Genomic DNA, 27,116 nt, shown 5'->3' with positions numbered 1-27,116 from the left:
TACATGTATGACAATTTATTGTACCACCATTCATATAAAGCATTTCAATCCAAAATGGTCAGAAACAATCTTAAATAGCTGCATAAGAATTTACAAACATTAGTAAAGATATACCACAGACTATAGCTTTCTAAGTTTTCAAGTGTAAGTTCTGGTAGATATCCATGTTTAAATAAAATGGACAATACCAGCAGAGATGCATACCTCTATCATCTTTATTTATAAAGAAGTGACAACACTAGAAAACACATTGATAACCAGTGCTTTGAACAGTGAAGGTGGGATCTAAAAAAGTCTGATTAAACTTAACAACCTTAGGTCTTTATCAAGTTGCGTATCTGCTAGGAATGCTGAAATGCAAGACTTTACACCTGCAATATTCCATAATGGAACAGCCACATAATATCAAATATAATCTCCAATTTCCAAACCGGTACATAAAAAACCCCATCACTAAGTATTAGAAGACCACTGCAAGTTCTTATTGCTTTTTGAGTTAAATAATAATCTTCAAATAAATCAAAACCCAAACAACCTCTACAGTATCTTGCTCATCCTCCTGTTCATTCATTAACACTGGAAGCAATCAGTTATTATAAGATGCAGCAACAGAGGCATTTAAAAAAACCCAAACAAAACCTATTTAAGTACATGGACATCCCCACCCTCCCCGCCCACCCTCACCCTGAAACCCACTATAACCACTTAGTGCCAGTAGAGGAGCAAAACTTGATAGACAAAACCAGAAATATGACTACAGTAAGAAGGAAACATAAAGGGAGATAGAGCTTCCTTAAATATTCAAAATCTGATGTCTTCCAAAACAAAGCACATCATCCTCATCATTTAAAAAAGGAAGTTGCTGTATATGTATCTAATCCTCGCACATGCTGAGCAGTTTTCAAGTCCACCGAGTTCCACTGTGCAGCAGTTGATTGCGAATTCAACAATGCTTCAAAAACTACAGTAATATTCAATGCGCTTTTTACTAAGGAGAGGAAAAAAACCAAATGCACATTGATGTTATTCTTGCCAGTTCAGCATTTCTGCAGCAATTCCATTTGTCTCTTGCAGTATGAAGTTTCTACCAGCATCAGTCTTCAGAATCATCCTCAGAAGCTGTTGGAACAACAGAGTATAATCAGAAGCCTTGACAAAGGTCTCTGACATTAGAACACTCTAAGATAAGTAGTGGAAACAAAGGTAATTTTATAATATTAAATAGCAGCTTGTAATACCCGCCCAAACCTTGTGTAATTACACAGCTTAATTTTTAAATGCATCTCATGTCTGAAAAATACAGCATTTTCAAATCAAAACTCGACATCACAAAGTGCAGCGTCCTCCTGCTGTTCTTCCTCAAAATAAAAGGAAGAAAACTTAATTACGCCAGAGATTCAACTTTTATGTAGTGTTTACAGTGGCTAATTCCAACAGTAGTCAGAGGAGAATATATTCAATCCATGACAGCAGCACCCAACACAAGGGAAAGAAATGACTCACAAAGTTAACAATTTGGATACTAAAATATCTAGAAAGGTTCGCCGGTCTAAACAAACAGAAAGACTCTTAAAATTTTTTTATATATATGTTGTTTAATGCAATGAAGTCAGGCCTACTTGGAAGCAGCCTCCTCTCTCCACCCCCATTCTTTCAGCATATGCAAAATGAACATAAAGCCCACATATGCATAGGATTTTATTGTTGCAAGGTGAATTAGAAGACAAATACACACTTGTCAACTATAATAAAAAAAGTCAGTACACGCATCTACAATAGGTTTGTAAAGAGTTAGCTTGTCCGTAACAGGATTTTAATCTGTCCTCATAAGCAAAATTTGCAGTCAAGCAAGCATTTACACTCCCGTAACTTGTTCCATCTCTGAACACAGAAAGAAGCAAGGTCTGTCTCCTCACTTCCCCAGTTCTTAGAAGAGAAATGTAACTAAAGTAGCATCTATAATAAATCTAAAACTCAGTATTCCTCACCAGCAAGTTAGATAAAGCCTGAATTAAATATAGATTACTGTGTAAAATGGCACTCATTAATTTTTACTCTAATAAGGATGCACATAACTTAGGAATAAATTCTGAACTCGAGCCCACCTTTTCTGCTCTAATTGCAGAAATAATCACCTGCTCCTTGAACTAAAAAACTTACACACACACAACATTCCTTATTGTACTCCAAATACATCCCGTGCACTGAAAATTCATATACAGACTTCGAATGTTGATATTCACATATGCATTAGGGAAAAAAAAAAGGTAGATCAACTATCCTTCTACTGCCTATTCATCATGCCCAGAAATAATACTTAGATTCAGGATACATTTACCAGAAGTCAGCATATAGTTTTGAATTTAAGCACACTGAAGAAGCCATTAGGTGAAAAGTAGGCTAGTCCTTTGCCAAAATTGGCAACTGTTAAAATTCATTCCTGAAGTAGATAGGTCTGATCAAGGAATACACACAACCGAAAAGTATGTGCTGATAGAAAAAAAGAAAGGGGAGAAGAGGCCAAAAAAAGAAAGGGGAGAAGAATGGCAAGAGAAGTATGGTAATTTCAGTACAGTGAAATTAAACTTTAATGTTTATTTTCTACTAGGACCCATGTAAAAGGCTACAACCTGAAGGTCATCACCAATTCCATAACTACGTACTACTAGAATTACAATAACCAAACTGTAACTAGGGAGGAATCTTGTTATCACTTGCAGAAAACACTTCTGTGGTCTAAACAACTCTATGCTGTTGGGAAATTAATCATGGAGAATTAAAAACAGTTCCCCCTCAGAATAATTCTACTGATAATGGAAAAAGCACTGCTGGGTAAAGTAAAATTTTCCATAATTAAGTTTGGTATTATGAATCTTGGCAAGGAGGATTGTACTCAATTTAACTTTGACTTGATCTAGTGGGAGGGGAGGGGAAGAGGGGAAGCACCTACTTTCAATATCTTCCATATGTGCCTGAAGAGTTCTTGCAAGGTTAATAAACTAGAAACAAGGCAGAGAGAAAGTAGTTTAAAAGTTGCAAAGTTATCTGCAGAAATTTGCAACAAGTTAGCAAAGTTTTCTTCACTTTCTTCACTTTTTACATCCCAAAGCTTCATCCCAGATGTCAGTTACCCTAACCCATTTGCCCAACTTACAAAAACCAATGCAAAATTTAATATAAATCCCCACACATTAGACTTCAAATTGCTATTGCACAGTTATTTCAGCTTCCACTCTACGTCAAATGTTTCTGGTAGCAGTTAGTGGCATCATCTTCATGTTCTACAGTCTGTAAAACACATCAATTTCGAAAGTAGCACACAAACAAGTGCCAGTTTTATGAAAACCATTCCTAGAAATTGTAATGCAGAAAAACATAATCTGTAAGGACTGCATTAGTTGGATCCATTTCATTTACTTCACCAATAATATGGCAAAACAGAACCCTCTGACTGAACGAAGTTAATAAAAAAATGCATAAATACACTTAAGATTTTACCTGTAAATAAAAAGTTTAAGATCAGGATTACTATTAGGCAATGGTGGCAGTTTAACATTAGAAGAACGTGGTATCAAAACGCAAAGCCAAAATCCCTAGGAATACAAGTTTCCTAGGCAACTTTGAAAGTCTCAGCCAAGTGTTTTTTTTGTCAGTGACAGTCTACATCACTGTTTCAGTGACAGTCCAGATGTTGAGAGACAGCAAATAAAATGAAACAAGAATATAATGCTACAGTTTCCATAGCTCAGTTGTATGCTCGGTACCAAACACACATCGGTGCTCTCACTGGTTTAAAATGCAGCGTCACACAACTGTGTAATGCTGCCTCTGATGAAAAACCAGTAAAAACATCTTATTTCTGCAATGCACTCAAGCTAATAACCTGTACTGGCTGCTATTAGATTATGTGTCTTTTACGTCTCTACACTTGTAGCAGAGAAAACTGGACATTTCATTTGTGGATCATGGAACACAAGCTCTACATTAGATGCGTACAGAAAAGAGGACCACTGTTCTAATACATTAAGAGATTAGAGCACAGACCTGCCTCTACCCCAAGGGCCTAGTACCTCCTAGCAACCATTCCAATAAGCGTTGGACAAACTTAATATTGACAATTCTTTGTATAATTAAAAAACCCAAACAAACAATAATAATCAGCTTTTCAGGAGCTCAGCTGATGAAGAGCACTGATTCATTAGCTAGTATCAAATAAACATGCAGAATACAGGATTTCTGAATGAGTCACTATGCAGAAATAACTTTGTAAGATGATCTCTTACCGGTAAAATGTGTACTTACTGCATTTCTAAGCCAAGCCATTTAAGTGACAAGAATCCAGTCAAATACAACTATAAAGAGCTTTGACTAATGCCAGAAAATCATACTATAGCTAGCCAGTTTCAGAATGTAATATTCAAGTACATATTTAGGTGCAATCCAGTAGGCAAGCACTGCAAGGTCTAGACCTTTGCAATGTAGACTGGCATAATGAGAAAAATTGATCAAGTAAGACAGTCCAACATTCTCAACTGCATGTTTTGTACAGAGGGAGGTTAACCTTCCAGTTTTGCATAAATTCACAATAATCATGACAACATACATGCAAAGCAATGAATTACCAACAACCTTGACAAAAATGATTTTGCAACACAGTAACTGCAATAAAGTAGTACCTTCAGTTTCCATTACCGCATTGACAAACCCAGACCATTTTTAAACCTAAATTCGTTAAATAAGCATGCTTCTTGGGTATCTAGCTCCTAGCTACCTATCTATCGCTCAAGGTAGCAATCTAGTTCCAATTTCTCTGTACGAGCAATTCCTGCCACAAAATCACTGCATACTTACTCTGACACGTGTGCTGGCCTCACTTGCAGTTCCTAGCATATCAGAAAAGCGCTGCTCGCATAAGTGTAACAACACTACAAGGTAGAGACCAGAGCTGATAAATTCATAGTCTGCCTTAAAGGAGATCAAAAGAAACATTCAGAATGTCAGTGATATGTCTGCATATATGATTCAAGAAATACAACAAGAATTAAATTTCACTGGAAACAGTATGTATTTGATCTCTAATTGTTCCAAGAGAATTAGGGAAACGTAATACTAAAAAATTTTAATTACTGAAAAGCTATTTATACTTCTGGTTCTTGCCACCCACCCCAGATCTAACATATTATCCTTGAAGATAAATAGAGTTCTACAAATAAAATCTCAGTCAGCATGATTAGTTTACAGGAAGGAATCTGAGAATCAGAGTATTATACCACTGGGGAAAATAAAAACAACAAACTTGGCTGGTTTCTTTTCAGTGGTCCCAACGCTTTACAGAAAGCCGAAATAAAGGGAAATATTCTAAGAACTTTATAATATTGTAAGTATTCTGAGAAATTATTTTCCCTGCTAAGATGAAGAAAAACTTTCAAAATGCTACTACTGAACTGATCATTTAGAGTAAATTCTTCAGGAAAAAGTTTCAAAGCTCTTATTTCTATCAAAGTACAGTGACAGTAACTAACAATCAGTAGTGCTAAAACATAAGATGATGGCACTCTCGAGAAAGACTTTTCAGTCTGGCCCAAGTGACAGGAACTAGAATACTAGGGTAAGAGCTTATTCTAACTAATAAGAAAATTAGAGATTGGTGTTTGGCCCCAAAACTGGTGTCACTTTGTATTTTCTTTCAACTTCTGAGGTAGGCAAATTTCATTAGTCTTTCTATATTCACAGAATACAACCCAGAGAATAAGGAAAACCCCCTGAATAAAGTTCATCAAAATAATGCCAGCTTTTTGTTATTTATTCATTTTTAAATACTACACAAGTAGTGTACACTACTACACAGTGTAGTGTACTACACTACTACAGTAGTTCTAAGATAATGTATTTTATATAACGAGAGTAAAACTAATGGGCCTTTAATTATTTTTAATTTAGGAAAGGACTTGAAGGAGCAGCAGGAAGCTGTTAGAAAAGAGGTTCGCTTCTACCACTCTAATGAAATAAAAGAAGTTTTTAATGGTATATTTAAAACAGCTTAAGTGTGTTAAAGAACAGCTAAAAGCAAAGACAATTCATGACAATGTGAAATTCAATCTAATCATACTAGTATTCCCACTGCACCTATGTGGCAGAGACACTGGACTGCAAAGCTAGATGACAGATCTGCAACTAAGAAAAGGATAAGAGATATATTACACTTACTGAAAGCTCAGCTATAAGCAGCACAGCAGGAAGACAGAATTTGTCTGAATATTGAGGAGAAAATCTGTTCCATGTTGACATTACTTTACGTCCGTAACAGTCCTTCTGAAAAGGAGATGCATTTTCCTTCTCTAAAGAAGAGCACCCTCCCAGCACTAAACCAACACTTACCAAATTAGGCAAAATATACTAACTTGTTCATTTGCATGTGCCCTATAGAGTTCATGAATGTCAAAGTCTTCCAGATTCAGATGCAACTTCTCCTTGCACAGTTCACAAGTTGTTACTGCTTCCAAAGAAGAACCTGGTGGGGAGGGGCAGGAGGAAAGTCAGTGTCAAGTTGCAACAATCTATAACATAGGACACAATTATACAAGCATTACAAACTGTAACTAATTCTTGGCTTTATTTTGCAGAGCAAGGTTAGAAGAAAAGAAAGCCTCTAAGATTAATGTAGTGACCAGCTGCTACTGTCAGAACTTAAATGCTATAGAATGTTTACCCAGCTCCACGTATCTTGCCTCACGTCCATTCTGGACACCATATGCCTCTTACAGAAAGTCTGGCATAAAATCGCTGCTTGGGCTGTTTGAATTCTACAGTGTAATCCAAATATACACAAAAGTTATAATAAATATACTGGAATAGCTTAAAGTTATTGCCAGAGTAACATTTTGTCTTAAAAGTACCAGGTTTAAAACAAGCTGCTCCATAAGTAACAAGATGAACAAAGCAAGTTTATGGTGGATTTATGTCTTATATAGTTAAATACTTCAAATTAATTTCTCCTACACGCTAAGGCTTTTAATACATCCCTGCTCTGACATGGGTCACCTGATACCGAGTAAAAAAACTAAACATGCTAGCACCTTCCTTTGGTAAAAAGTATTCCATGATCTTCATGTCTTCTACCAAGCCACCTATTTTTAAATCTTAAAAATACCACAGGTAACTTAGTTATAAACTGCTCAATCAACTTATGACAAAAACATTTGTACAGTGTGCAATTTCTGAACTGTTTCTTAAAAAAAATTCTATATGCACTTCGAAGTAATTTTTTGAACAAGCAGTTTTAACTGCCTTGAACAGGAGTTAGTATCTTCAAAAAAAAAAAAAGTATAGTTACAACAGAGAAACATTTTTAGATTTTCAAATTCCTTATAGCCTGGCTGTAAGTCTTAAAAACTAGAACCACATGCATGACGAAGGGTGGGGAACAAACTCACCCAAAGTAGTAGAGTAGCTCTAAAGCTACACTTCTGCAACATTATATTTTGTCTAATATCTTAGTAGACAATCCCAAAAATTTAATTCTCTGAATGACAAATACAGTTCTTGGAACTACTCACATGAGAAGCTGCACAGACACACAATAAGCCTGGAAGTGCCACACTACTGTTTGTTCCCAACTGCTCATTTTTCAAATAAGTACCTTAATATTAGTAAGAGTAACCCTCCTGGTAAGCCTCCCAACATAACTGGAAGTCTACCTTGGTCTAGTCTGCTTTACCTGAATTAATCTTGGACTGCAGCCATTTTTTCATGCACTCCTGGTGAACATACTGCAGACTTCCAGTGCATTTGCATGGCTCTATTAAAAGGTTGTCAGAACTTGCAGAGGACATCTGACAGATCCTGCATAAGTCACCCTCTTCATCTTCAGAATCTTCTAAAAGCAGGCTGAATAGGAAGGAATATCAACAAAGGCTGTGACACATTTCACGTAAGACTTTTTATAATGACAATTCCATTCATCAAACTGTTCTCAAACCTACGAGGATTAAAACAAGTTTCTCTAAAGACAAAAGTGAGAACACAGGTGACAGAGGACCGAGTTGCTGCCTTCTTTGAAGAAAAGTCGCCTTTTAACATCATGGTTACAGAAAACCCTCTCATGTTAAGTCAGGTACATTTTATTATCTCAAAAAACCGTACTAATTTACCTCTCTTTAATTTTCTGGAGTCTTTCTGGATCTCTTGAAGGTGCTATTTTAGACTTGCCACTTTCTTGTCCATCAGACTGATTCCAGCCAGAGGGAATAATATCTACAGTTATCATAAGATTGTCAGACAGACTGCTTCCTAATGTTGGAGGCACTGCAAAGCGAAAGAGAGAACCAGGCAGAATTCCAGAACTTCTCCTACTGTGGGCTGAATCTGGTGGGGAGGCAGTAGCTGTAGGAATACCAGATACTGCAGGTGTTGGTGGTCTGCTAACAGAAGCCCGAGGAGGGCTATCTGATGCTTCAAGAGAGGTCTCCTCACCTGACTCTCTTCTTCTGAAGACATGTTGTGATCTAGCAGTTGTATCAGAGGTAGAGATCCTTGCAGATTCATCTCTTCCTTCTCTTCTTCTTCTGGAAAAGAGAGGTGTACATCTGTTCCTCAAAGATGATGATAACCAGGATCCTGTGCTCCTGCTTTCAGAGTCTGGCCTGTAACTTTCCCCATCTGAATCAGAGTTATGATTTTGTGAAACTCCTGATAAACCCCATCTTCGTCTAAGAAAACTAAATCCCTGAGAAGCTTCAGACGTCTGAAGTCCTGGAACTTCTGGAGTTGCAGCTCCATTACTAATCGACAGAGTAGAAGCTTGAACTCTTGGGACCACCGTTGACTCTTCAGAGCCTAATGATCTTGTATGCAATGAGTCTTGGCTAGACCTTCGAGAGAAAAATGTAGATGACATACTAGATGCTAAACGAGACAGCAGCTGTCTGGTTGTGCGCCTCCCTTCGCTGTCAGCCGCAGGCTCGTTCAATGACCTCTGAGAAGATAAAACCCTTTCAGAACCACTTGAGGAAGGAGTTTCATCTCTAATGGCAGTAAGAGAAAATGCTGGCTGCATGCTCCTCTGGGGAGATTCCAATTCATTTCTCCTTTGTCTTGAAGAATAGCTGGATCTTGAAGAGCTCATGTTAGAGTCTCTGTTGAAAAAAGATGGCTGATGATCAGAAGGCAACTGGCGGTTCATGGATGCATTCAGCCTCAAAGTGCTTAACGAGTTCTCTTTTGGTCTTGCTCCCTCTGCATATGAAGAGGCAGGCCTGTCTTGAAGATCTGTTGCAGAAAAGCAGAAGAAAATACTATGACAAGATGTGCTTTAATTGTTACACTCCAGACGGATAACTCTAAAATGTAAACGCAGAAGTTCAGGATTTCGTGATCCTTACACAAAATTGTTTCAAATTTGGCAGGTAGATTCCAGAGCCATATTAAGTTTACATTTACTTACCAGAATTCTAAAGTTAAACTGAAACCTAGACTGGTTTCAGTCTGGTAAATCCATTTGGAATCTATCACCCCCAAAATCTTCAGATTATTAAGGTATGACTCACTTTCTTATATGTGAATATGAAAATTCTGACCATCTATCAGGAGTTACATAAGAACAGCATCTGAATTAAAAACAGCAAACTGTATACAATACTATTTCTAACTTAAAGGTCCATTCTGCCTGTAGACTGAGAAAGATGGGTTAATCAAAATTTCAGTACTGTAGCAGACACCAGAGCACCCAAAACAAACGCATGGATAAAGCCAAGTATATTCCCCATCTATTATAACAAGCTACCCTTATTGTTCTCATTATAAGAACATCAAGAGCTGCGGTTACAAACACTACTTAAAGGTAGCATAAAATTATTGACTTTGGATAACAGAAATTGAATAGTATCTAAATTAGATGTGTATCTTACTATACTAATGTTTTAAACCAAGAAATCAAAAATAAAAAGAATACCCTAGAAATACTGTAATTCCACTGCTCCAGCCCAAAAGGGTTATCTAGCTATTCCTTTTATCAAAGAAATGCAACAACTAAGTTAGCTCACATGTTCAGCTATGCAACTTGCTTAAGCACGGTCAGACTTAACCGTTCTGGATTAGTAATCTCATCTGCTCTCCCAATTACCCTGATTACCTATAGTCCATTAGATAACTAACACCACATTGTTGTGTCCTGCCCTGCTTTTTAAGTGTACATTTGATCACCCAATGCTTCCCAGTGGCCTACAGGTCGAGGGAGGTGATTCTGCTCCTCCACTCCGCTCTGGTGAGACCCCACCTGGAGCACTGCATCCAGCTCTGGAGTCCTCAGTACAAGAAAGACATGGACCTGTTAGAGCAGGTCCAGAGGAGGGCCATGAAAATGATCAGAGGGATGGAACCCCTCTTCTATGAGGAAAGGCTGAGAGAGTTGGGGTTGTTTAGCCTGGAGAAGGAAGAGAACGCTCCAAGGAGACCTTATTGCAGCCTTTCAATATATAAGGGGGGCTTATAAAAAAGATGGGGACAGACTTTTTAACAGGGCCTGTAGCAATAAGACAAGGGGTAATGGTTTCAAACTACAAGAGGGTAGATTCAGACTAGATAAAAGGAAGAATTTTTTTTTACTATGAGGGTGCTGAAGCACTGGAACAGGTTGCCGATGCCCCACCCCTGGAAACATTCAAGGTCAGGTTGGATGGGGCTCTGAGCAACCTGATCTAGTTGAAGATATCCCTGCTCACTGCAGGGGGGTTGGACTAGATGACCTTTAGAGGTCCCTTCCAACCCAAACCATTCTATGATTCTTATAAGGATGTTTTCTGTATATACTGTGTAAGTACCTCAACACACTGAGAAGAATTCTACTGTAGCTGAACTGTAGTTAACATTACATGAAGCAGCCAAGGAGGCTAACATCAGCTAGTCTCCTTCCTCAAACGGCTAGATTTGGGGGAAGTGGGGGGAAGGAGGAAGCAGCTGAAGCCCGCTAACCTAAGAAGGGAAACTTCTTCCAATATTTTAACTACTTAACAAGCATAGGTGGATTAAGGTAGAAGCTTTCTCTATGTATTCTGGAATTGAAACCTTTCGTGTTTGTAGTTTTGGTGTTTTTCTAGTTTTGTTTTGTTTCTTTTAACAGGTTCTGCATTGCAATCACCATTTATTGTTGAAGCTCAGGTTTATGCATCTGGCAGATTCTAACTAAAGAAACATCTGCACAGATGCCAAACATCTGGCATATGGTTTTGATTACACAGCAGGGAACGCAGTTGGGAGTTATTTTCACAGCACTTAACAGTGGCACTACTGCTAGAAATGCAGCATGGACAGAACAAAGCAAGGCTGTCTACCCATCCATTTCTCCCATTAGGCTCTACCAGGTAAACTCCAACTGTCCACTTATTAAAGAACTGTAGAGTATGATGACATTAAAACATACTCTTCTGGTAACGCAAGACTGCAGGATGAAATCTGGAACTAGTTTTTATCTTTTCTGCTTACCTTCTATACTTGTAAAAATGGTAATTTTTTTTAAACTTCTGCATTATAAAGTACCACTAATGCATCTGCAAAAGGTGGCAGATCAAGACTGATGATGAGCTTCCCCCGAGACAGCTCTAAAAGGCCACAACACTCTGAATAGAAAGTGAAGATGACAGTGCAGAAGTCCATACTAGTCCTAGCACTTACCATGGAACAAACCTCTCACCTCGTGTAAAGTGTGTGTTTATTCATTTTTATTTTCAGTGGTCTAGCAGTTTTCCCTAATAACCACTCAAGAACCCAAATGGAAAGAGATAATACGATATGGGCACCTTAATGAAAACCCATTCCTGAGTCAAATTAACATTATTTCTTCTCCCATACCTAAATACAAAGAGATCTTAAGATGAACAAGAACAGAAGAGGCTTACTGACTATTCACACATATCCTGAAAGCTCTGCTAAGGCACATGGAGGACAGGGAGGTGATTCGAGACAGCCAGCATGGCTTCACCAAGGGCAAGTCCTGCCTGCCTGACCTAGTGGCCTTCTATGATGGAGCGACTACCTCAGTGGACACGGGAAGGGCTACAGATGTCATCTATCTGGACCTCTGTAAGGCCTTTGACACGGTCCCCCACAACATCCTTCTCTCTAAACTGGAGAGGTATGGACTTGATGGGTGGACTGTCCGGTGGGTGAGGAGCTGGTTGGATGGTCGCATCCAGAGGGTGGTGGTCAACGGCTCAATGGCCAGATGGAGGTTGGTGACGAGTGGCGTCCCGCAGGGGTCCGTATTGGGACCGGTACTGTTTAATATCTTCATCAGTGACATAGACAGTGGGATCGAGTGCACCCTCAGCAAGTTTGCAGATGACACCAAGCTAAGTGGTGCGGTCGACACGCCAGGGGGGCGGGACGCCACCCAGAGGGACCTGGACAAGCTCGAGAAGTGGGCCCGTGTGAACCTCATGAGGTTTAACAAGGCCAAGTGCAAGGTCCTGCACCTGGGTCGGGGCAACCCCCAGTACCAATACAGGCTAGGGGATGAAGGGATTGAGAGCAGCCCTGCCAAGAAGGACTTGGGGGTACTGGTGGATGAAAAGCTGGACATGAGCCAGCAATGCGTGCTCGCAGCCCAGAAGGCCAATCGTATCCTGCTCTGCATCAAAAGCAGCGTGGCCAGCAGGTCGAGGGAGGGGATTCTGCCCCTCTACTCTGCTCTGGTGAGACCCCAGCTGGAATTACTGCATCCAGCTCTGGAGCCCTCAGCATAAGAAAGACACAGACCTGTTGGAGCACGTCCAGAGGAGGGTCACAGAAATGATCAGGGGGATGGAACACCTCTCCTATGAAGAAAGGCTGAGAGAGTTGGGGTGGTTCAGCCTAGAGAAGAGAAGGCTTCGGGGAGACCTTCTTGCAGCCTATCAGTACTTCAAGGGGGCTTATAAAAAAGATGGGGACAGACTTTTTAGCAGGGCCTGTTGCGACAGGACAAGGGGGAATGGCTTTAAACTAAAGGCGGGTAGATATAGACTAGATATAAGGAAGACATTTTTTATGCTGAGGGTGGTGAAGCACTGGCACAGGTTGCCCAGAGAGGTGGTGGATGCCCCACCCCTGGAAACATTCCAGGTCAGGTTGGACGGGGCTCTGAGCAACCTGATCTAGTTGAAGATGTCCCTGCCCACTGCAGGGGGGTGGTCTAGATGACCTTTAGAGGTCCCTTCCAACCCAAACTGTTCTATGATTCACACAGTTACAGTGGCAAACACTGATACCATTTTCTAATGACTGAATGCATCTACAAGCTAGACCATTTGTATATTCTTTGATGGTTTAGCCAACACATGGAAGGTGGCCAACCAACTTTATTTAAAAGACTACCTTAAAATTAAATAGATCTTTTGGCTTTGTGTTTTGAAGAAAACATTAAAAGAACACGTGAAGAAACTAACAGGCATGCAACCTACGGGTTTACAAGCTTTCAGTTGTACAATACATACATGTTGAAGATGAAAAGTCACTGTTTCTGTAGCTGTGATCCACCAGGTTATTAACAGACAGATCTGTTCTTCTTTCTAACTCTCTTCGCTCTCTCACCAGCTCAGTTCCAAGGGAGCCAAGCATCACTGACGAAGATCTAGGAATCCTACTGTACCTCCAAGAGGAATCTAGAGAGAAAAAGTAAATAAATCTCCTGTTTTTGTAATAATTTAAAAATCCATTAAAGCTGGTACTTATGCATTCTGATTATACCATATTAAGGGCGAGTTTAACAATACCACTAAGCTGATCAAGTGGCCAGCTGCCACAGCTTGCCAACATAAAGGCAAGAGTAAGCAGCACTCTGCTGATGCCTGCACTTACTTAATCTTGCAGTGAGTTAGTTCTGAAAGCTAAACCAGAAAAAAGTAGTAATACTTTTGTGAAGAGTCAGACCCATTAACACTCATACAGGACAGGAGGAGGACGAGAAATAGCAACTTGCTTTCTAATGGTAGCTAGTTATTAAATAGGCTTCACAATATGGCAAAACAGCAGCTTGAGACTTAGTAAATGCTGCCGTTCTAATGATGCTTCTTAAATGCTCCTAAAATTCATTTTCCAGAAAGACAGCTGAAGCTTAAGTGCAGCTTACACAAACTTTAAGAACAATGACTAATACTGTTCTTGCTCATATTGCAGAGTAAAACACTTCAGTTTAAAAAGGGATCTTGTTTTTTGCTAAAAGCACCAACAACTAAATAGGGAACTGTACATACTTCAGCTGTGAACAAAACTCTTGTTCCAAAAAAGTGTTCTTCAATTACTCTGAAAAATCCACCTTGATTTTGTTTTACTGCTAACTTATAAATCCAAATTTAAGCATTCATTGGTCAGCAGTGTGATGACCAAACAATCTAGAAATGGGAAGACAGACAGTCCTACACCGTAATGTTAACGGCGGTCATTTTATTAACAAGAGTAAGAAAGCATCAACAATAATGGGTTTTGAGCAAGAATTTATTAACTTTTGTTTGGATGGCTGTGTAGTTCCATACGGGGATATAAAAAGAACATTGATCCATACTCACAAGGGTAATCTGAATGGATCTAATGGTCTGTTTCAAAACGTTCTAGAAGTATTTTCAATATAAGTTTTTGACTGTTATTTCCTGACCTTTAGACTTTCGTTAGCATATTGCTTAACTTACATCTATCCAGGTAACATACTTATTTACAGCTTTAATGAAAATCTCAGTTTTTCCTGAAAGAGCTCCTAGTGTAGAATGTTTATTTTTGCCTGGCCTACAGAATGAGTTTAGGCCCTGCAAAAAAAAGAACTCTTTCTTCCCTGACCCCTAACAACAGCACCCTAAGCAGCCATGACACTGTGCTTCTTGGAACATAGAGCTAAGTAAGGTAAAGATTTCCTTTCTGCTGTCCTTGACACACGTAGGTTTACCAACACAATTTGACTCATGAAATAACAGCAGCTGCACTCATTCTTTCCTTGAAATCTTAACCAATTAAGACGTATTTGAGCCATGAAGTTCAGATTTACTGCAAATAGAATAGGTACAGGTAATAATTTTGAAGTAACATGAGTACAATTGGCTTTTCAAAAGACCACGTTAACAGCATTCTCAGTTCTTTGGATACTGCTATCAGTGTGAACATACTCTTCTGTTAGGCACAGGTTTTTAATATTTAAAAATAATAAAAGCATAATATTTCAAAGCAATTCTTTTAAAACTTGGTAAAACCTGATCTTACTACTCAGACAATTTTCATGTAACTCAGCTCTAGTAATCAACCTCTCACCTGAAAAGGCAGTCAAGCCATTACTTCTCACAGAAGAGGTAGATGTACAAGATAGCTTAGGTCTCTTTGAATCACTATCTCGCTGCTGGCTATGCAGTCTTGAATATGCTCCCTGAGTTCTCTCAGACTCACCATAACACCCAGATGTAAAATGAGAGGAAGAAGATGTAGACTGAAATAACATTAAAAAAAAAATTACAGACACAGTATTTCAGATGTACTTACACTGAACAAAAGTGTACATAATGTAAGACTCACAAAAATAGTAAAGAATAACTTTAAGATGCAAAGCCTTTTTATTTAAAAATAATGTAGGATTTATGCTTGTGCTTTTGATCAGTATTCCCAGGTTTACTCAAGACAGTCCTACCAACAAAAGCTGGTTTCTGTTACAATCAGAACATTATAATAACAATAACAGCATTATTTTTCCTTTATAGATAGATGTGGCTTACAGGGGAAAAAGATATTCCTGACTTCTAAGATGCTATAAACATGATCAAATATAGCTTTACAGATCTCCACGGAAACATAATTTTGCTATCCAGAAATGGCCAAAACTGATCAGCTTTCTGCTTTTCCCGTCTTAATATTTCTACTGCAATTGAAAGTGTTTTATTATCACTCTAGAGTGCATAAGCACGTCAAAGCAGCAAACTACTTTATTTTTGGAGTTATGAACGCACATTCTGGAACCCAGTTAAGAAAAGCTGTTAAGGCCTGAGCCTTGGATCTCAGTCAGGTGACAGTTCAGCCTCCATTTTCTTTCACAGTATGCTGTAAGCAGCATATAAGTAAGCACAGTCACAGTCACACTATGAACTGCTCCTCCACAACTAAGTTTTCTAAAGGTCTCCAAAACCATGAACTTTGTGTTAACTCACAAAGCTGGTACCATACAAAAACCACACCCCCTAGAAATACCTGATGGAACAAGCTGAGTATAAAAAAAACATTAATTTTGCCATCCGTAGGACTATAACATGTATGAGACTCTAGTCACCCCCTCCTTTTTTCTTTTTAAATGGATACTTGCAGAGCCACTCTCACTTCAAATTTATTTCTTAACTATTAGTAAAACTAATACACATTATTATTTTCATCCTCTGAATAATTTCTTAACACTGCTATCTTCTTGCTTTCCCTCCATCTTGACTTAATAAGATCTACTTATCTAAAAACATTACAGTGAGCCCCTGCTAGCAGCTTTTCAGATTGGGAAGGCTAAGGTAAAACCCTGATTTTGATTTTTTTTTTTTAAAGTATTACACGTTAACAATTCTCACCAATCTGCTTCTGCTTCCCAAAAATCTTCCAGAATGTGGATGATCAAGTGTCCCTGAGTAGCGAGTTGGAGAGGACGTTGTAAGCTTCCAAGGAGTTTCATGGGTGTCTCTTTCTCCAATTCCCCAGTCTCTACTGGAACTATTCAATACACTGGATTCCTGAAGAACAACATGTAACTCAAAATGAACTCAATATCTGATCTGAATATTGAAAATACAGGGAAGTGGAGGTACTATCAAATCTGGAAACCTTTCATGAGAAACCTCAAGGGATACCCAAGAATAAATTAAACAGGCTTAAGAGAGAACCACTGGCAAAAGGGAAGAGTTTTTTTAATTACTTTCTAGCAGTTATCAGCTCCTTTATTTGTCCTCTCATTTGACTGTGAACAATAAAAGTTGAAGTGTAAGGCTTTTGAGGCATTACCGCAACTTAGATACTCCAGCAACAGGGCAGAATTAAGTACCTCACTTTCAAGTGTTAAGTAAAAAAAACCCACACGTGTAGAAAAAGAGCCTCCATGACAGCATAAGTGCCACAGCAAAAGTGGCTTTTTGGCCACTACAGCAAGCCATCTGTCTTGTCCTGGTCATCAGTTTTAATACAGGAAAGAGTGGGTACAGAGAGGGGGAGAAAAGAAGAAAAATCGTGTTTTGGGCCTAACAGATAATTATTTTTACATAAGGAGCATGATCCGTCCTAGTAAAACAGATGGGACAACAAATGTAAACTATGTCATCAAGTTGTTATTCCTTAAAAAAAAAGATACCATGCTACTGCAAATTACACATTATCTTCTCTGAGTCTTAAACACTTTTACCACTGCTTAATTTTTTATTTCTCTGCAGTCTATTCTAATAATCCATCATTGTGCTATTGGTAGGGAAGGCTTGAAAATTAGTCATTGTTAATTCCAATTACATTTCATGCAAGCAGCAAAAATACATTTCCATTTTTCACTACAAAATTTAATCTTTTGTGTCTCTAAGTTTCTTATAAATCACTAACGTTGAAGACCACCATAAAACAGTAAACAGCACTGGGTACAAAACCACTTTGGGCTTAAGAAATAAGGTAAATAATTTTAGTAGCCCATTTCAGACACAGTACAAAGATTGAATCCACAGTTTGATATGCATAACAAACTAAGACTGTTTGGCAAAAGAGTCCTGCAAATAAACATTGTTTGCTGCATTACCTCAGAACAAAGTGCTCAAATTATTTGAAGTCTGATGTCTGCCCGGCAACGACTGTAACTGTTCTTTTTGTGTTTTCTCTTCCAAGATTGAGGAGCTCTAGTCTTTACCTTGGCTACACAGGCAAGTTTCTAATAATGAAACTGGGAATTGTTTTAACAGATAAATCTATCTTTAAGAGAACCTAAGGGATGAGGTTCTACACTACTAGTTCACTGAATTTCAATGAATAGATGATAATTAAGGAAAGACATTGCAATTTAATTTGCTCCACAGAATTGCTGAAATTAGTAAAATTAATAGAAATAAAAGAAATCCAACCATTTTATTACAGCTAAGCAGAGTTTGTAAGTGATTATATGTCCATCCTCTTTCTATGAACTATTAATACTACAACTACAGTATTTTCTGTCACTATTTCTTGAAAGTTGTAGTACTAGCATTTAAAAAGCTGAAGAAATATTCATGCTCATCATTCTCACAAGCAAAATTAAACCTGAAAATAAAGTATCAGCCAGTAAGTTTTCTCATATTTCAAAGTCTCAGTAGGATTCATCAGTTTTCTAAATTATTTCATATATGAATAATCTGCCATCTATGGATAACAGAAAGAAAAAAAAGCACCATACTAGGTATCAAAAAAGTGGCTTTAAGAGAAAGTAGACGATCAGGCATGATGTCAGGAAAGCTTAACCTTATTGCTATATCCGAAAAGAAAAAAAACAACAACTCAGTTTGCTTTCTTCCTTTAGTTCAGCTTAAGATTATTTAACATCCCTTGTCAGAACTTAACAATTAAAGCATTACACAAGGTATTCTATTTTTGGTGCCTATGTTCAGTAGCAGAAAAATGTGATTGGGAAAACATTCAAAACAATTTTATACATTACACTTGACCCTATCACTCCATTAAAAAAACCAAACAAACCACGAACTTCCACTTCATCTCTCACGAAATGGTTAACAATGTTATATCATAAAGCACGGGATTTTTTTTTTTCTCATACCATTACACTAATTTGATTTTTGTATTGTAAGTCACCTAGAAACAATGCTATGTCACATACATCAGATTAGTTTACAATTAACCTGCTTGTTATGCCTCCTCAGACGAGCAGAGGCTACCACTCAGACTGATCTCAAAAGTGTACGACAAACAAGAATTCATACCTACATGAAAAAGAAAAGGGAAGGGGAAGGAGAACAAATCCACCTAATAGAAACCTCTCTCTTTTCTTTTTTCAGCCCTAGTCAAAACCAAATACTCAAAATTTGACTGCTCTGTCTCCATAAGTTTTTGAGTTAAGCTATAATCAAGTATGGTCTCTAGCTGCAGAAATGACTTTATAGTAAAAAGCCAAGTCTCCAAGTTCTCTTTCCTCTATATACCCAAAGCACTACTGATAGTCATTTTTTTTTTCTTCTAAATAACAAATGTTTTAAATGATTTGGAACTGAAGCAGCTCTTAATATTTTCAGGTAGGCTTCTGAATGGATTAACAATGAGAAAAGGCCTGCCCATTCCATTCCTATCTGACTGGGCTTAATCTTATTTAGACTATTTGTTTCTTCTTGCCCCAGCCACTTGTAATCTTAACCTGCAAGCAATAAAGGAATTTGCACCCACCAGCTCTGTAAGTACCAAAGGTTAGTTAAGAGAGGGAGCTTCCCTATGCTTTTATCACTAAGCACTGGTCTTGTGTAACAAACTCTCAGACTACCTTCTATGAATTGGAGTGGAAAGAAAGGATACAACATAATCTTCTATACAATTATTTTCCCCTCTGTTTTAACTAGAAAGTGTTATAAAGATCATTCCTCAGATTAGAAGCACTTTGCTCAACAGGAAATAGTCAAAAGATAATATGCAGTGCAGTGAATACGCTGCAGTTCATGTAATAAATGAAATAATGTAAAGTACATAACTCTCTTGTGTTATAATTTCATAACAGCGGTAACACATCTAACTTCACAGCACCAGTTCAGCTCAAGACTCATCTTCTGATCAACAGCTTTCAGTGTGATATGTAGACTGTATGGGTCCATAAATCCCTACAAAAGAGTAAGACTATCTGATTTGGTTTTGCTGAGCAGACAGACAGTGAAAAATGTGTAGGAATTCAAAAAGCAAAATGACTGGACTTCCCTTAGACACTCCCTATAGCCTATATACTAATGAACACACGCATGCTAGATATGGCAAAACATAACACATATACGTGTAATTGTGCTAAAAATAATTAATGCTCTATTACTTGTAAAACTGTTTCTGGAAAAGGCATTATATAATACAATGTCCCAGATAGCTTGTCAGCAGGGACAAACTCATAAGCATTTTATCAAAAAATATGAACATTTAATCACAGAGTTAAGTTTCCGCAATTTCAAAGACCAAGCTGGGCTTACATTTCTGGGCCCAAAATTGAGGTTAGAACTGCTGACAATAGCAGAAACAAAATAATAAGAGAATTGAGCCAAGCAGCCATCTGTTGTTTCCAAGTGCCCAAAATAATTTCTGAAGTAGTTCAATCTCTACTTCCCATAATACTCTTTCAAAGTGCAAGTACCTGCTGAGTGTGACTTCTTGAGCATGGCTCCCCTCCCCCACAAAAGCAATTTGGTTAGTGTAAAATGTTGCATGTGAGACAGCAAACGCCTTTACCCCAGTCCTGTCTATTGCACACAAAGCCTAGCTGTACTAACATACTGACATGACAATATGATGCAAGCCTAGAGGTCCTCTTCTTACTTTCACAAAATGCAGAGTGCTGCAGAGCAGTACAGCCTACTGTCAACTCTCAGAACCACAACATATTCCTGTACTTTTTGCATCATCCACACATGAAGCGTAATGACCTATACACATCAAAATTCAAACAAAATCCTCACCTCCCCTCAACAGAAAAGCCCATTTACCCAGGTTTAAGGCTGCATTGCCCAGTGCCAAAACAGATCCATAGTATCAGAATGCCCTTCACTCATCCAACAGCTGACTTTTAAAGGTGCAGCTACAAACAAAAGCAGGTAAAGATGGCAAACCTAGAACTACCAGTTCACACTGCAGAATACTGTCACTGGCCTGGTTATTAAATCCTTGCATTTTAGAATTATCTTGGTTTGTTTGTTTGGGGTTTTTTTTTGTTTTGTTTTTTTTCTCCACAAATGCAAGGCCCTGGGTGGGACTTTTCCTTATATTTCCCCCTTTTTTTTGGTCCAGATTTTAGGGTTTTTCTTGGGGAAAAACAGACATTAAATTAGTTTATACTTTACAGAAAGAGACAAAACACATTACCTGGTATCCAGATTCTAATCTCCGTGAAGACTCTCTTGCACTATATGCACCAGCTAAACTGTTTCCAGTCAATGTTCTAGATCCTAGCGAAGAGCTGGAGGCCTGAACAGATATCCTTCGAGGAATTCTTGAGGGTTTTGACTCCATTCTTTGTATCCTGTATAAGGACACACTGATTATTTTTTCTTTTAGAAGCAGGGACCTATACACAAAACACGCACAAGTCATTCTGACTGTATCATAAATATGACTCACACATACAAATACTTACACAGAGCTTTGGTCTGACTGTGCATCAGTAAGATGGGGAAATGAGTTCTTACCCTAGTTTTTGTAACCTCCTCTTTACATCTCCTCCCATTCCGCGTTAGAAAACTAGGAACATAGCCCCTTTGGCTACTTTTATTATTATATTACAATATATTCTTGCTATTATATTACAAGTGGGACTCCCTTAAGAACTCTGCAGCACTAGTATTAACACAAAACGAGCCAGGAGTCAGGGAAAGAGTCCTCAGATTTCCTGAATTCATGTATTACTTTTTTGCTAATGAACTGCATCTCAACACTTGCAGAAATTACACTCAGACTTATTCTTCAGGGTCAAAACTATGAAACTTCACCCTCCTGTGAGAAAAAGTACATTTGCAGTCTACCTGCCTCAAAGAAATATTTAACTTCTCCAAAGACAACTCCCATGAAAATTAATGCATACAAAAGAGTACATGCTGTGTCACCGGTATATATAAATTTACCTTTGAGTCGCTGAGTGTTTATTTGCTCTTTTGGTATTTCTAGGCATTTCAAAAGAAATGCTGGTGCCTTTTCTGCATGAGAAGTGATCCTGTAGTCATTCCCGTCCTTGAAAGGGTATCTTGACTTAACGCTGCTCAAAAACTCCAGATAGCTAGCTAACTGGTTTGCCAACATTCCCAGATTGTTCCTCCTCAGGATGGTACAGACTCAGACCACAAAAAGGTAGCTCTTAAATAAAAAAATTAAGAGAACTGCAGTATCCTCAGTGGTGTGGTGCAGGAAGAGTAGCATGATAACTAACAACTCTAAAACAGATGACCAAGAACTCCATTGGTACAAGGTGATTTGCAGAAGCGGTACCATCGGTTTCGTTTAACCACTTTTAATTTTGGCCTAGCCTTCTGAGAATGGGAATAAGCTATATCAGAAAAAAAAATTATCAGTAAAGCACTTTTTTTTTTCCCACACATCAGCCATGCTCATCAGTAACACAGCCTGTGAAAAGCTGCTGCATCAATCCTGACGTACCTCATGTCTGGCTGCAGTTTCAAATTGAGTTCACATACTCAGGACTTTTTATCCGAGCTGAAAGTCATGCTGCATTACATATTCTACCTTGTAAAAGCTAGTTTGTACAGAACTCCATTGACCAGAGTTGAACAGCTGAGGTTAATTTCCTTAATGGAAGGTTTTTTAACCACTGTTCTGGTGCACATTCAGTTGCTAGCTTTACAACACAGGTCACAACGTACAAAGTAGCCTAAATGCTTAATCTTGCAAAACTTAATTTGCAAAAAAAAAATTGTAACATAAAGCATATCAAGTTTAAGTGAATGTTTACATTCACGTACAAAAAAGCTACTGGGTTGTATTATGGAGAAGCACGCCAGCTTTAGACCATGCTTCAGACGTTAGCAACCCATTTGCTTTTGCCAGAGACATTACCAGTTAAACAAGATCAGTTCAGTAATCTGAAATTCTCACTTGCCTAACTTTGCATTAGGAACCTAAAATCATGAATTCGTTAAATTTCCCAGCTCACATTTAAACCCCTAAGTAAATATAAAGCAATTGTATGCAAGTCTCAGAAGTTGTAAATACAGCTGTATCGATAAGAATGCTCTAAGCAGTGTTCCAAAGTACAGAACACTGTCAATCGTGGAAGTTTAAAAGAAATTCAGTAAGGACAAATCTAATAATCTAAGGTACACCACTTCAAGTGGATCATTTGTGCAATAAAATGTAACAATCATATTTCTTCATATTTGTAACATTAGATAAGACACAGTAGTGATAGTTAATTTAAGCTTTAGAGTAATCTGCCATAATGTGCACTGCAAGTTTAGTACTTGTCCGAAGCTGCACTGAGTGTGAAAAAGTAACTATTCAAATTGCAAACTGTGAAGCTAAATTAATGACACTAATATAGAGTAGGGTGTATGCTGGACAGGACGTTTTACCCTGATACAAAATATAAGGGACAAACACACAGAATAATGGATCCAATTCTGGACTATTAAGTACTTGACAAAGAGCGCCAGCTTTACCACTTTCGTTACAGATCATTCTGCTTCTGGATCACTTTGCTTCAGACAGGTGTGGAACCAGATGAATTAAATAACATAGATAGAAGTCAGACACGGACATATGTAGAATACGTAAAGGTTCTAGAAGAAGGGATGGAAGCTCCTATGGGTAGAAATTAATGTCCAGATGAACAGGGGGAAGAGACGGAAGTGTTAAGAAGTTATAATAACTTCAAGACTAAATTAGAGATCATCTAATACTAAAAAAATTGCTTATGCACCATCCACAGAATAGACAAAAGAAGAGCATTCAGATAGAAAAGGACAGGGTGGAAGACTGTGGACACCAGGGGTGTCCAGGGTCACAACTATCTCTAGAAGCTGAAATAGAGCCCAAGATTAGCAAATTGCTTCTACAAACATACATAAAAAGGCACAAGACTAATTTTCTCCTCCAGTGGTAACCCCAAGAGGACAATGTTATCAATCTGCTTAATCTTGTAAATTAGCACAGGTTGTGATTTCAACCTGAATATGTCAGGGTGATACTATCATATAATATTTTATTTCTCTAAGTAAAGAAATGTTGCAGAAACTACATACAAAAAATGTGTTAAAACAAGATAAAGGCAGCACATTAGAAAATGCAAAATTTAATGTCAGTTTATGCATACACATTATCATTAACTCCTTTAATACAACCGTACATTTTTTCTGCAGTCCTGGCCTCAGCCAGCAAACGAGAAGGATCTGCTATGAAGATGAATCAGAGTTTTGTGAGAACAGCCATTTGACAAGAGGAACCCTGCCTTGTTTGATGCAGAGGTAGAAAGGTAGTGGAAAGGTAGTGGAAAAAAAGGCCTTATGGTCTAGGCAAAGAACCTCTACTCGAGGAAACTGGATTTTATCTTTGCCTTTCAACAAAGATTCAGTGACACGAAGCATGTCATTCAGATTAATCATTTTTTTAAAACCACTACACAGGAGCTCTTCAATTTCTGGGCATCCATGATAAAATTTACTTGGAATCCAACCAGCAGAAATCACGAAAGCATATACCTGCAACTGAAGTCAATGGAGCCATGACTTGAATATATTAGATAAAACTAGGTACTAGGCATCTCAACTTTGGTAATCAACACTAGTAGTAAGTTGTCTGAGTTTTTTGGGTTTGTTTGGTTTTGGGTTGTTTTTTTTTTTTTTGTCCAGAGTTCTTTGAAAACCATTTTAAACACTGTACCTTGGAAGCTTGAGAGGAAACTGTCTTCACAGTTGGCTTGAATACACACAATACACATATAAGGCTTATGCTGATCATGGTAACACAATGAGGCGGTCAAAGTGAACATGCTAGGCTATGACACAACACAAGACAGCGCGAGACAGTGGTCTCACAATAAAAAAAAAAAATCATATTATTAAAGCCACAATACTACTTGTCTGCAAGGGGAATATCATGGTTTTATAGGATATTTCAGAATGAGAATGGTTCCCTTTTACAGTATCAGCGTCCTAAGGGTTGTTTTGAATGAGCACAAAGACACTTAAATTAAAACCTCACAGGAATTCAACAAATCCCAAGTGGTAATTAACATGCTGTAATGAGTTCTATAATGACAAAGTAGTCACCTCAATTTACACAGAATGTAGTGAGGCCAAAAAATACTTAAATGACTTCTCTGAGGAACAAATTAAAAAAAAAAAAAAAAAAATCTAAGTTGTGTTGCAGTCTGAAGTGATTTAGAAGATTGTTGTTGCCACAGAGGAAAGGAACACCTTACTCAAATATGACACCTGCTGTGTCCTTCATTGAGCAACCTCAACACACTATCCTGGCATAACACACTTCTGGCTTCACCATCATTTTGACGCTACTCATGCTGGCTTCTCCATCATTTTGACACTACTCATGCTGGTATCCAACAACAGAGAAATGACAAAGGGAACAGCAGGGCGAGAAAGACTCTTCTCATCAAAGCAACATATTTCATCAGCTCACGCCATGTTACACAACTTAGCAATCAAAACCTCATGGAAAAATCTGGAAACAACTCTTGTGTCTCCTGGAATAAGGGATACATGTGACGCCTCTCAAGACTTGGTAAGAAACCAAATTCTGAAATCAAACTTTAAAGTTGTACCTGGGAAACAGATGACCAACACGTAACAGGAGGTGGAGTTGAACAGCCTATTTTGAGTACACAGCTCAAATGTCCTGCCCTTCTCGAGCTGTCATCCCTCCAACTAAATTATAAAAGATCAACTAGACCTAACAGCCACGGACAGAGATAACAAGAGATAAAAGATCCAAGAGGTCTTTCCGGGAAAGCAGTGTAACCTCAAAAGGTAAAAATAACACAAACAGCAAATATCTCAAATAAAAACCTCTCACTCCTTCTCTCTTCTGCCCTGACTCCCTCTGCTGAGACAGGAGGGGCAATTTGAAGTAGTCACGTCTACCAGTAAGGGAAGCCTTTACCGGCTTCCATGCTTTCTACTAACAGCTTAAAACATTCTTGTACCCTCAATCAGAGAGAAGCACATGCTTTACTCCCAGCTCCTAAATTCAAGTTTTCTACCTTGGAACCATGCGGTGACACTTCTACCTGAGACTTGAGCTTTTATGTCTACAGGTTTTGATATGGTTTGATATACAACTGTTTATAAGACTTTCTCCCTAGCAACTTGTTATCACGTGTCTTCCTCAGTGTTTACTTACAATCATGTTTTTATGACAAACAAGATGGAGTTCAGGGACAATTCTCTCAGCCTGCGCAATTTTGTTCGGGGTATTTTCTCAACCTTCAATCAAGGAAGACTGACAAAACACTCAGCAGCCTCTCAGGAGTTCCATAAGCAAGAAAAATATTTACAAACACCGATCGTCTGCCTACGGTGGAGCAGCCGGTGCCATGACGCTGGGCTGTTCCCCCAGACTGCAGCCAGCAGGCGCTCCGCAGAGCTGCTGAAGAGGGCACCATACTCTCCTCCCCAGGCCTGAAGGGAGAGGCCCAGCCAGCAAGGCTTAGGCCCCGGCCAACAGCTCACGGCCGCACCCGTGCTGCGCCCGCGCTCCAGGCCAACGCCAAGCCGGGGACCGCGCCAGGCTGAAGGGCAGCGCCGACCGCTCTGCCCCGACCCCGCAGGGCAGATGCTCCTCAGAGGGAGGAAAGGAACGGGGGCACAGAGGGTGTCACACAGCTCCGCTGCCAGAGAAGGCGCGGAGGCGTGCGGCCGTCAGAAGTGCTTTGCAGAGAGAAAGGCGGAGGAGCCAGGCGTCAGCCCCTCGACAAAATGGTTTCCCCCAGCCCTGGCGGGGAGCCGCCAGCCCCGGCCCCGCACACAGGCGCGAGCTGTGCCGTACAGGGACATCTTCCCCTCCTCGACACCGCAAGCCGTCTGTACTCACTCTCACAGTACAACCCTCACAACGCAGACATTCAGGAGCTGAGGATCCACCGGAGGGGCCAAGTCGGCCCGGGCCCGCAGGCTGCCACGCCAAGTCAGCCGCCTCTCCCTGCAACACAATGGCGACAGCTCGGAGACTGCACGACTGTCAATCACCACCCCCGCCCCGCCCATGCCCAGCACTCGCGAGAACTGCGGCGGGAGCAGCCTGGTGGCGGGTGAGGGGTGGGTGGCCGCTGGGCGGGTAGCCTCGCCTGGCCTGGCTGGCCGGGCGGGGTGACGGGAGCTGGGCAGCGGTTGTCGCTGGGCTGTGTTTGCACGCCGCGAGTGGTGCCACGGGGAGGCCCAAGGTCGCGTGTAGCACTGCTCACCTCAGCTGTTCGA

General features: G+C 39.3%; 1 protein-coding gene across 3 annotated transcripts; it reads right to left on the bottom strand.

Moving 5' to 3' along the window:
• MARCHF7 (membrane associated ring-CH-type finger 7) lies at positions 1-26,852 on the bottom strand. 3 transcript variants are annotated; one of them, XM_076343273.1, is made up of 12 exons: positions 26,734-26,852; positions 21,043-21,199; positions 16,554-16,712; positions 15,268-15,439; positions 13,467-13,634; positions 8,151-9,267; positions 7,718-7,887; positions 6,402-6,511; positions 6,208-6,312; positions 4,852-4,965; positions 2,951-2,999; positions 1-1,119 (listed from the first exon to the last, which is right to left on the bottom strand). In XM_076343273.1, the coding sequence occupies exons 2-12, from the start codon at positions 21,187-21,189 to the stop codon at positions 1,094-1,096; spliced, it is 2,337 nt and encodes a 778-aa protein (XP_076199388.1). In that variant the 5' UTR covers positions 21,190-21,199; positions 26,734-26,852; the 3' UTR covers positions 1-1,093. The 3 variants fall into 3 exon arrangements, with proteins under 3 accessions (XP_076199388.1, XP_076199387.1, XP_076199389.1); XM_076343272.1 differs by lacking the exon at positions 2,951-2,999; XM_076343274.1 differs by lacking the exon at positions 6,208-6,312.
• Positions 26,853-27,116: the final 264 nt, after the last annotated feature.

Source organism: Aptenodytes patagonicus, chromosome 6 (assembly GCF_965638725.1).
Source record: "Aptenodytes patagonicus chromosome 6, bAptPat1.pri.cur, whole genome shotgun sequence".
NCBI classification, from domain to species: Eukaryota; Metazoa; Chordata; class Aves; order Sphenisciformes; family Spheniscidae; genus Aptenodytes; species Aptenodytes patagonicus.
The sequence above is the reverse complement of the archived record's forward strand: the minus strand, read 5'-3'. Positions and strand labels throughout refer to the sequence as shown.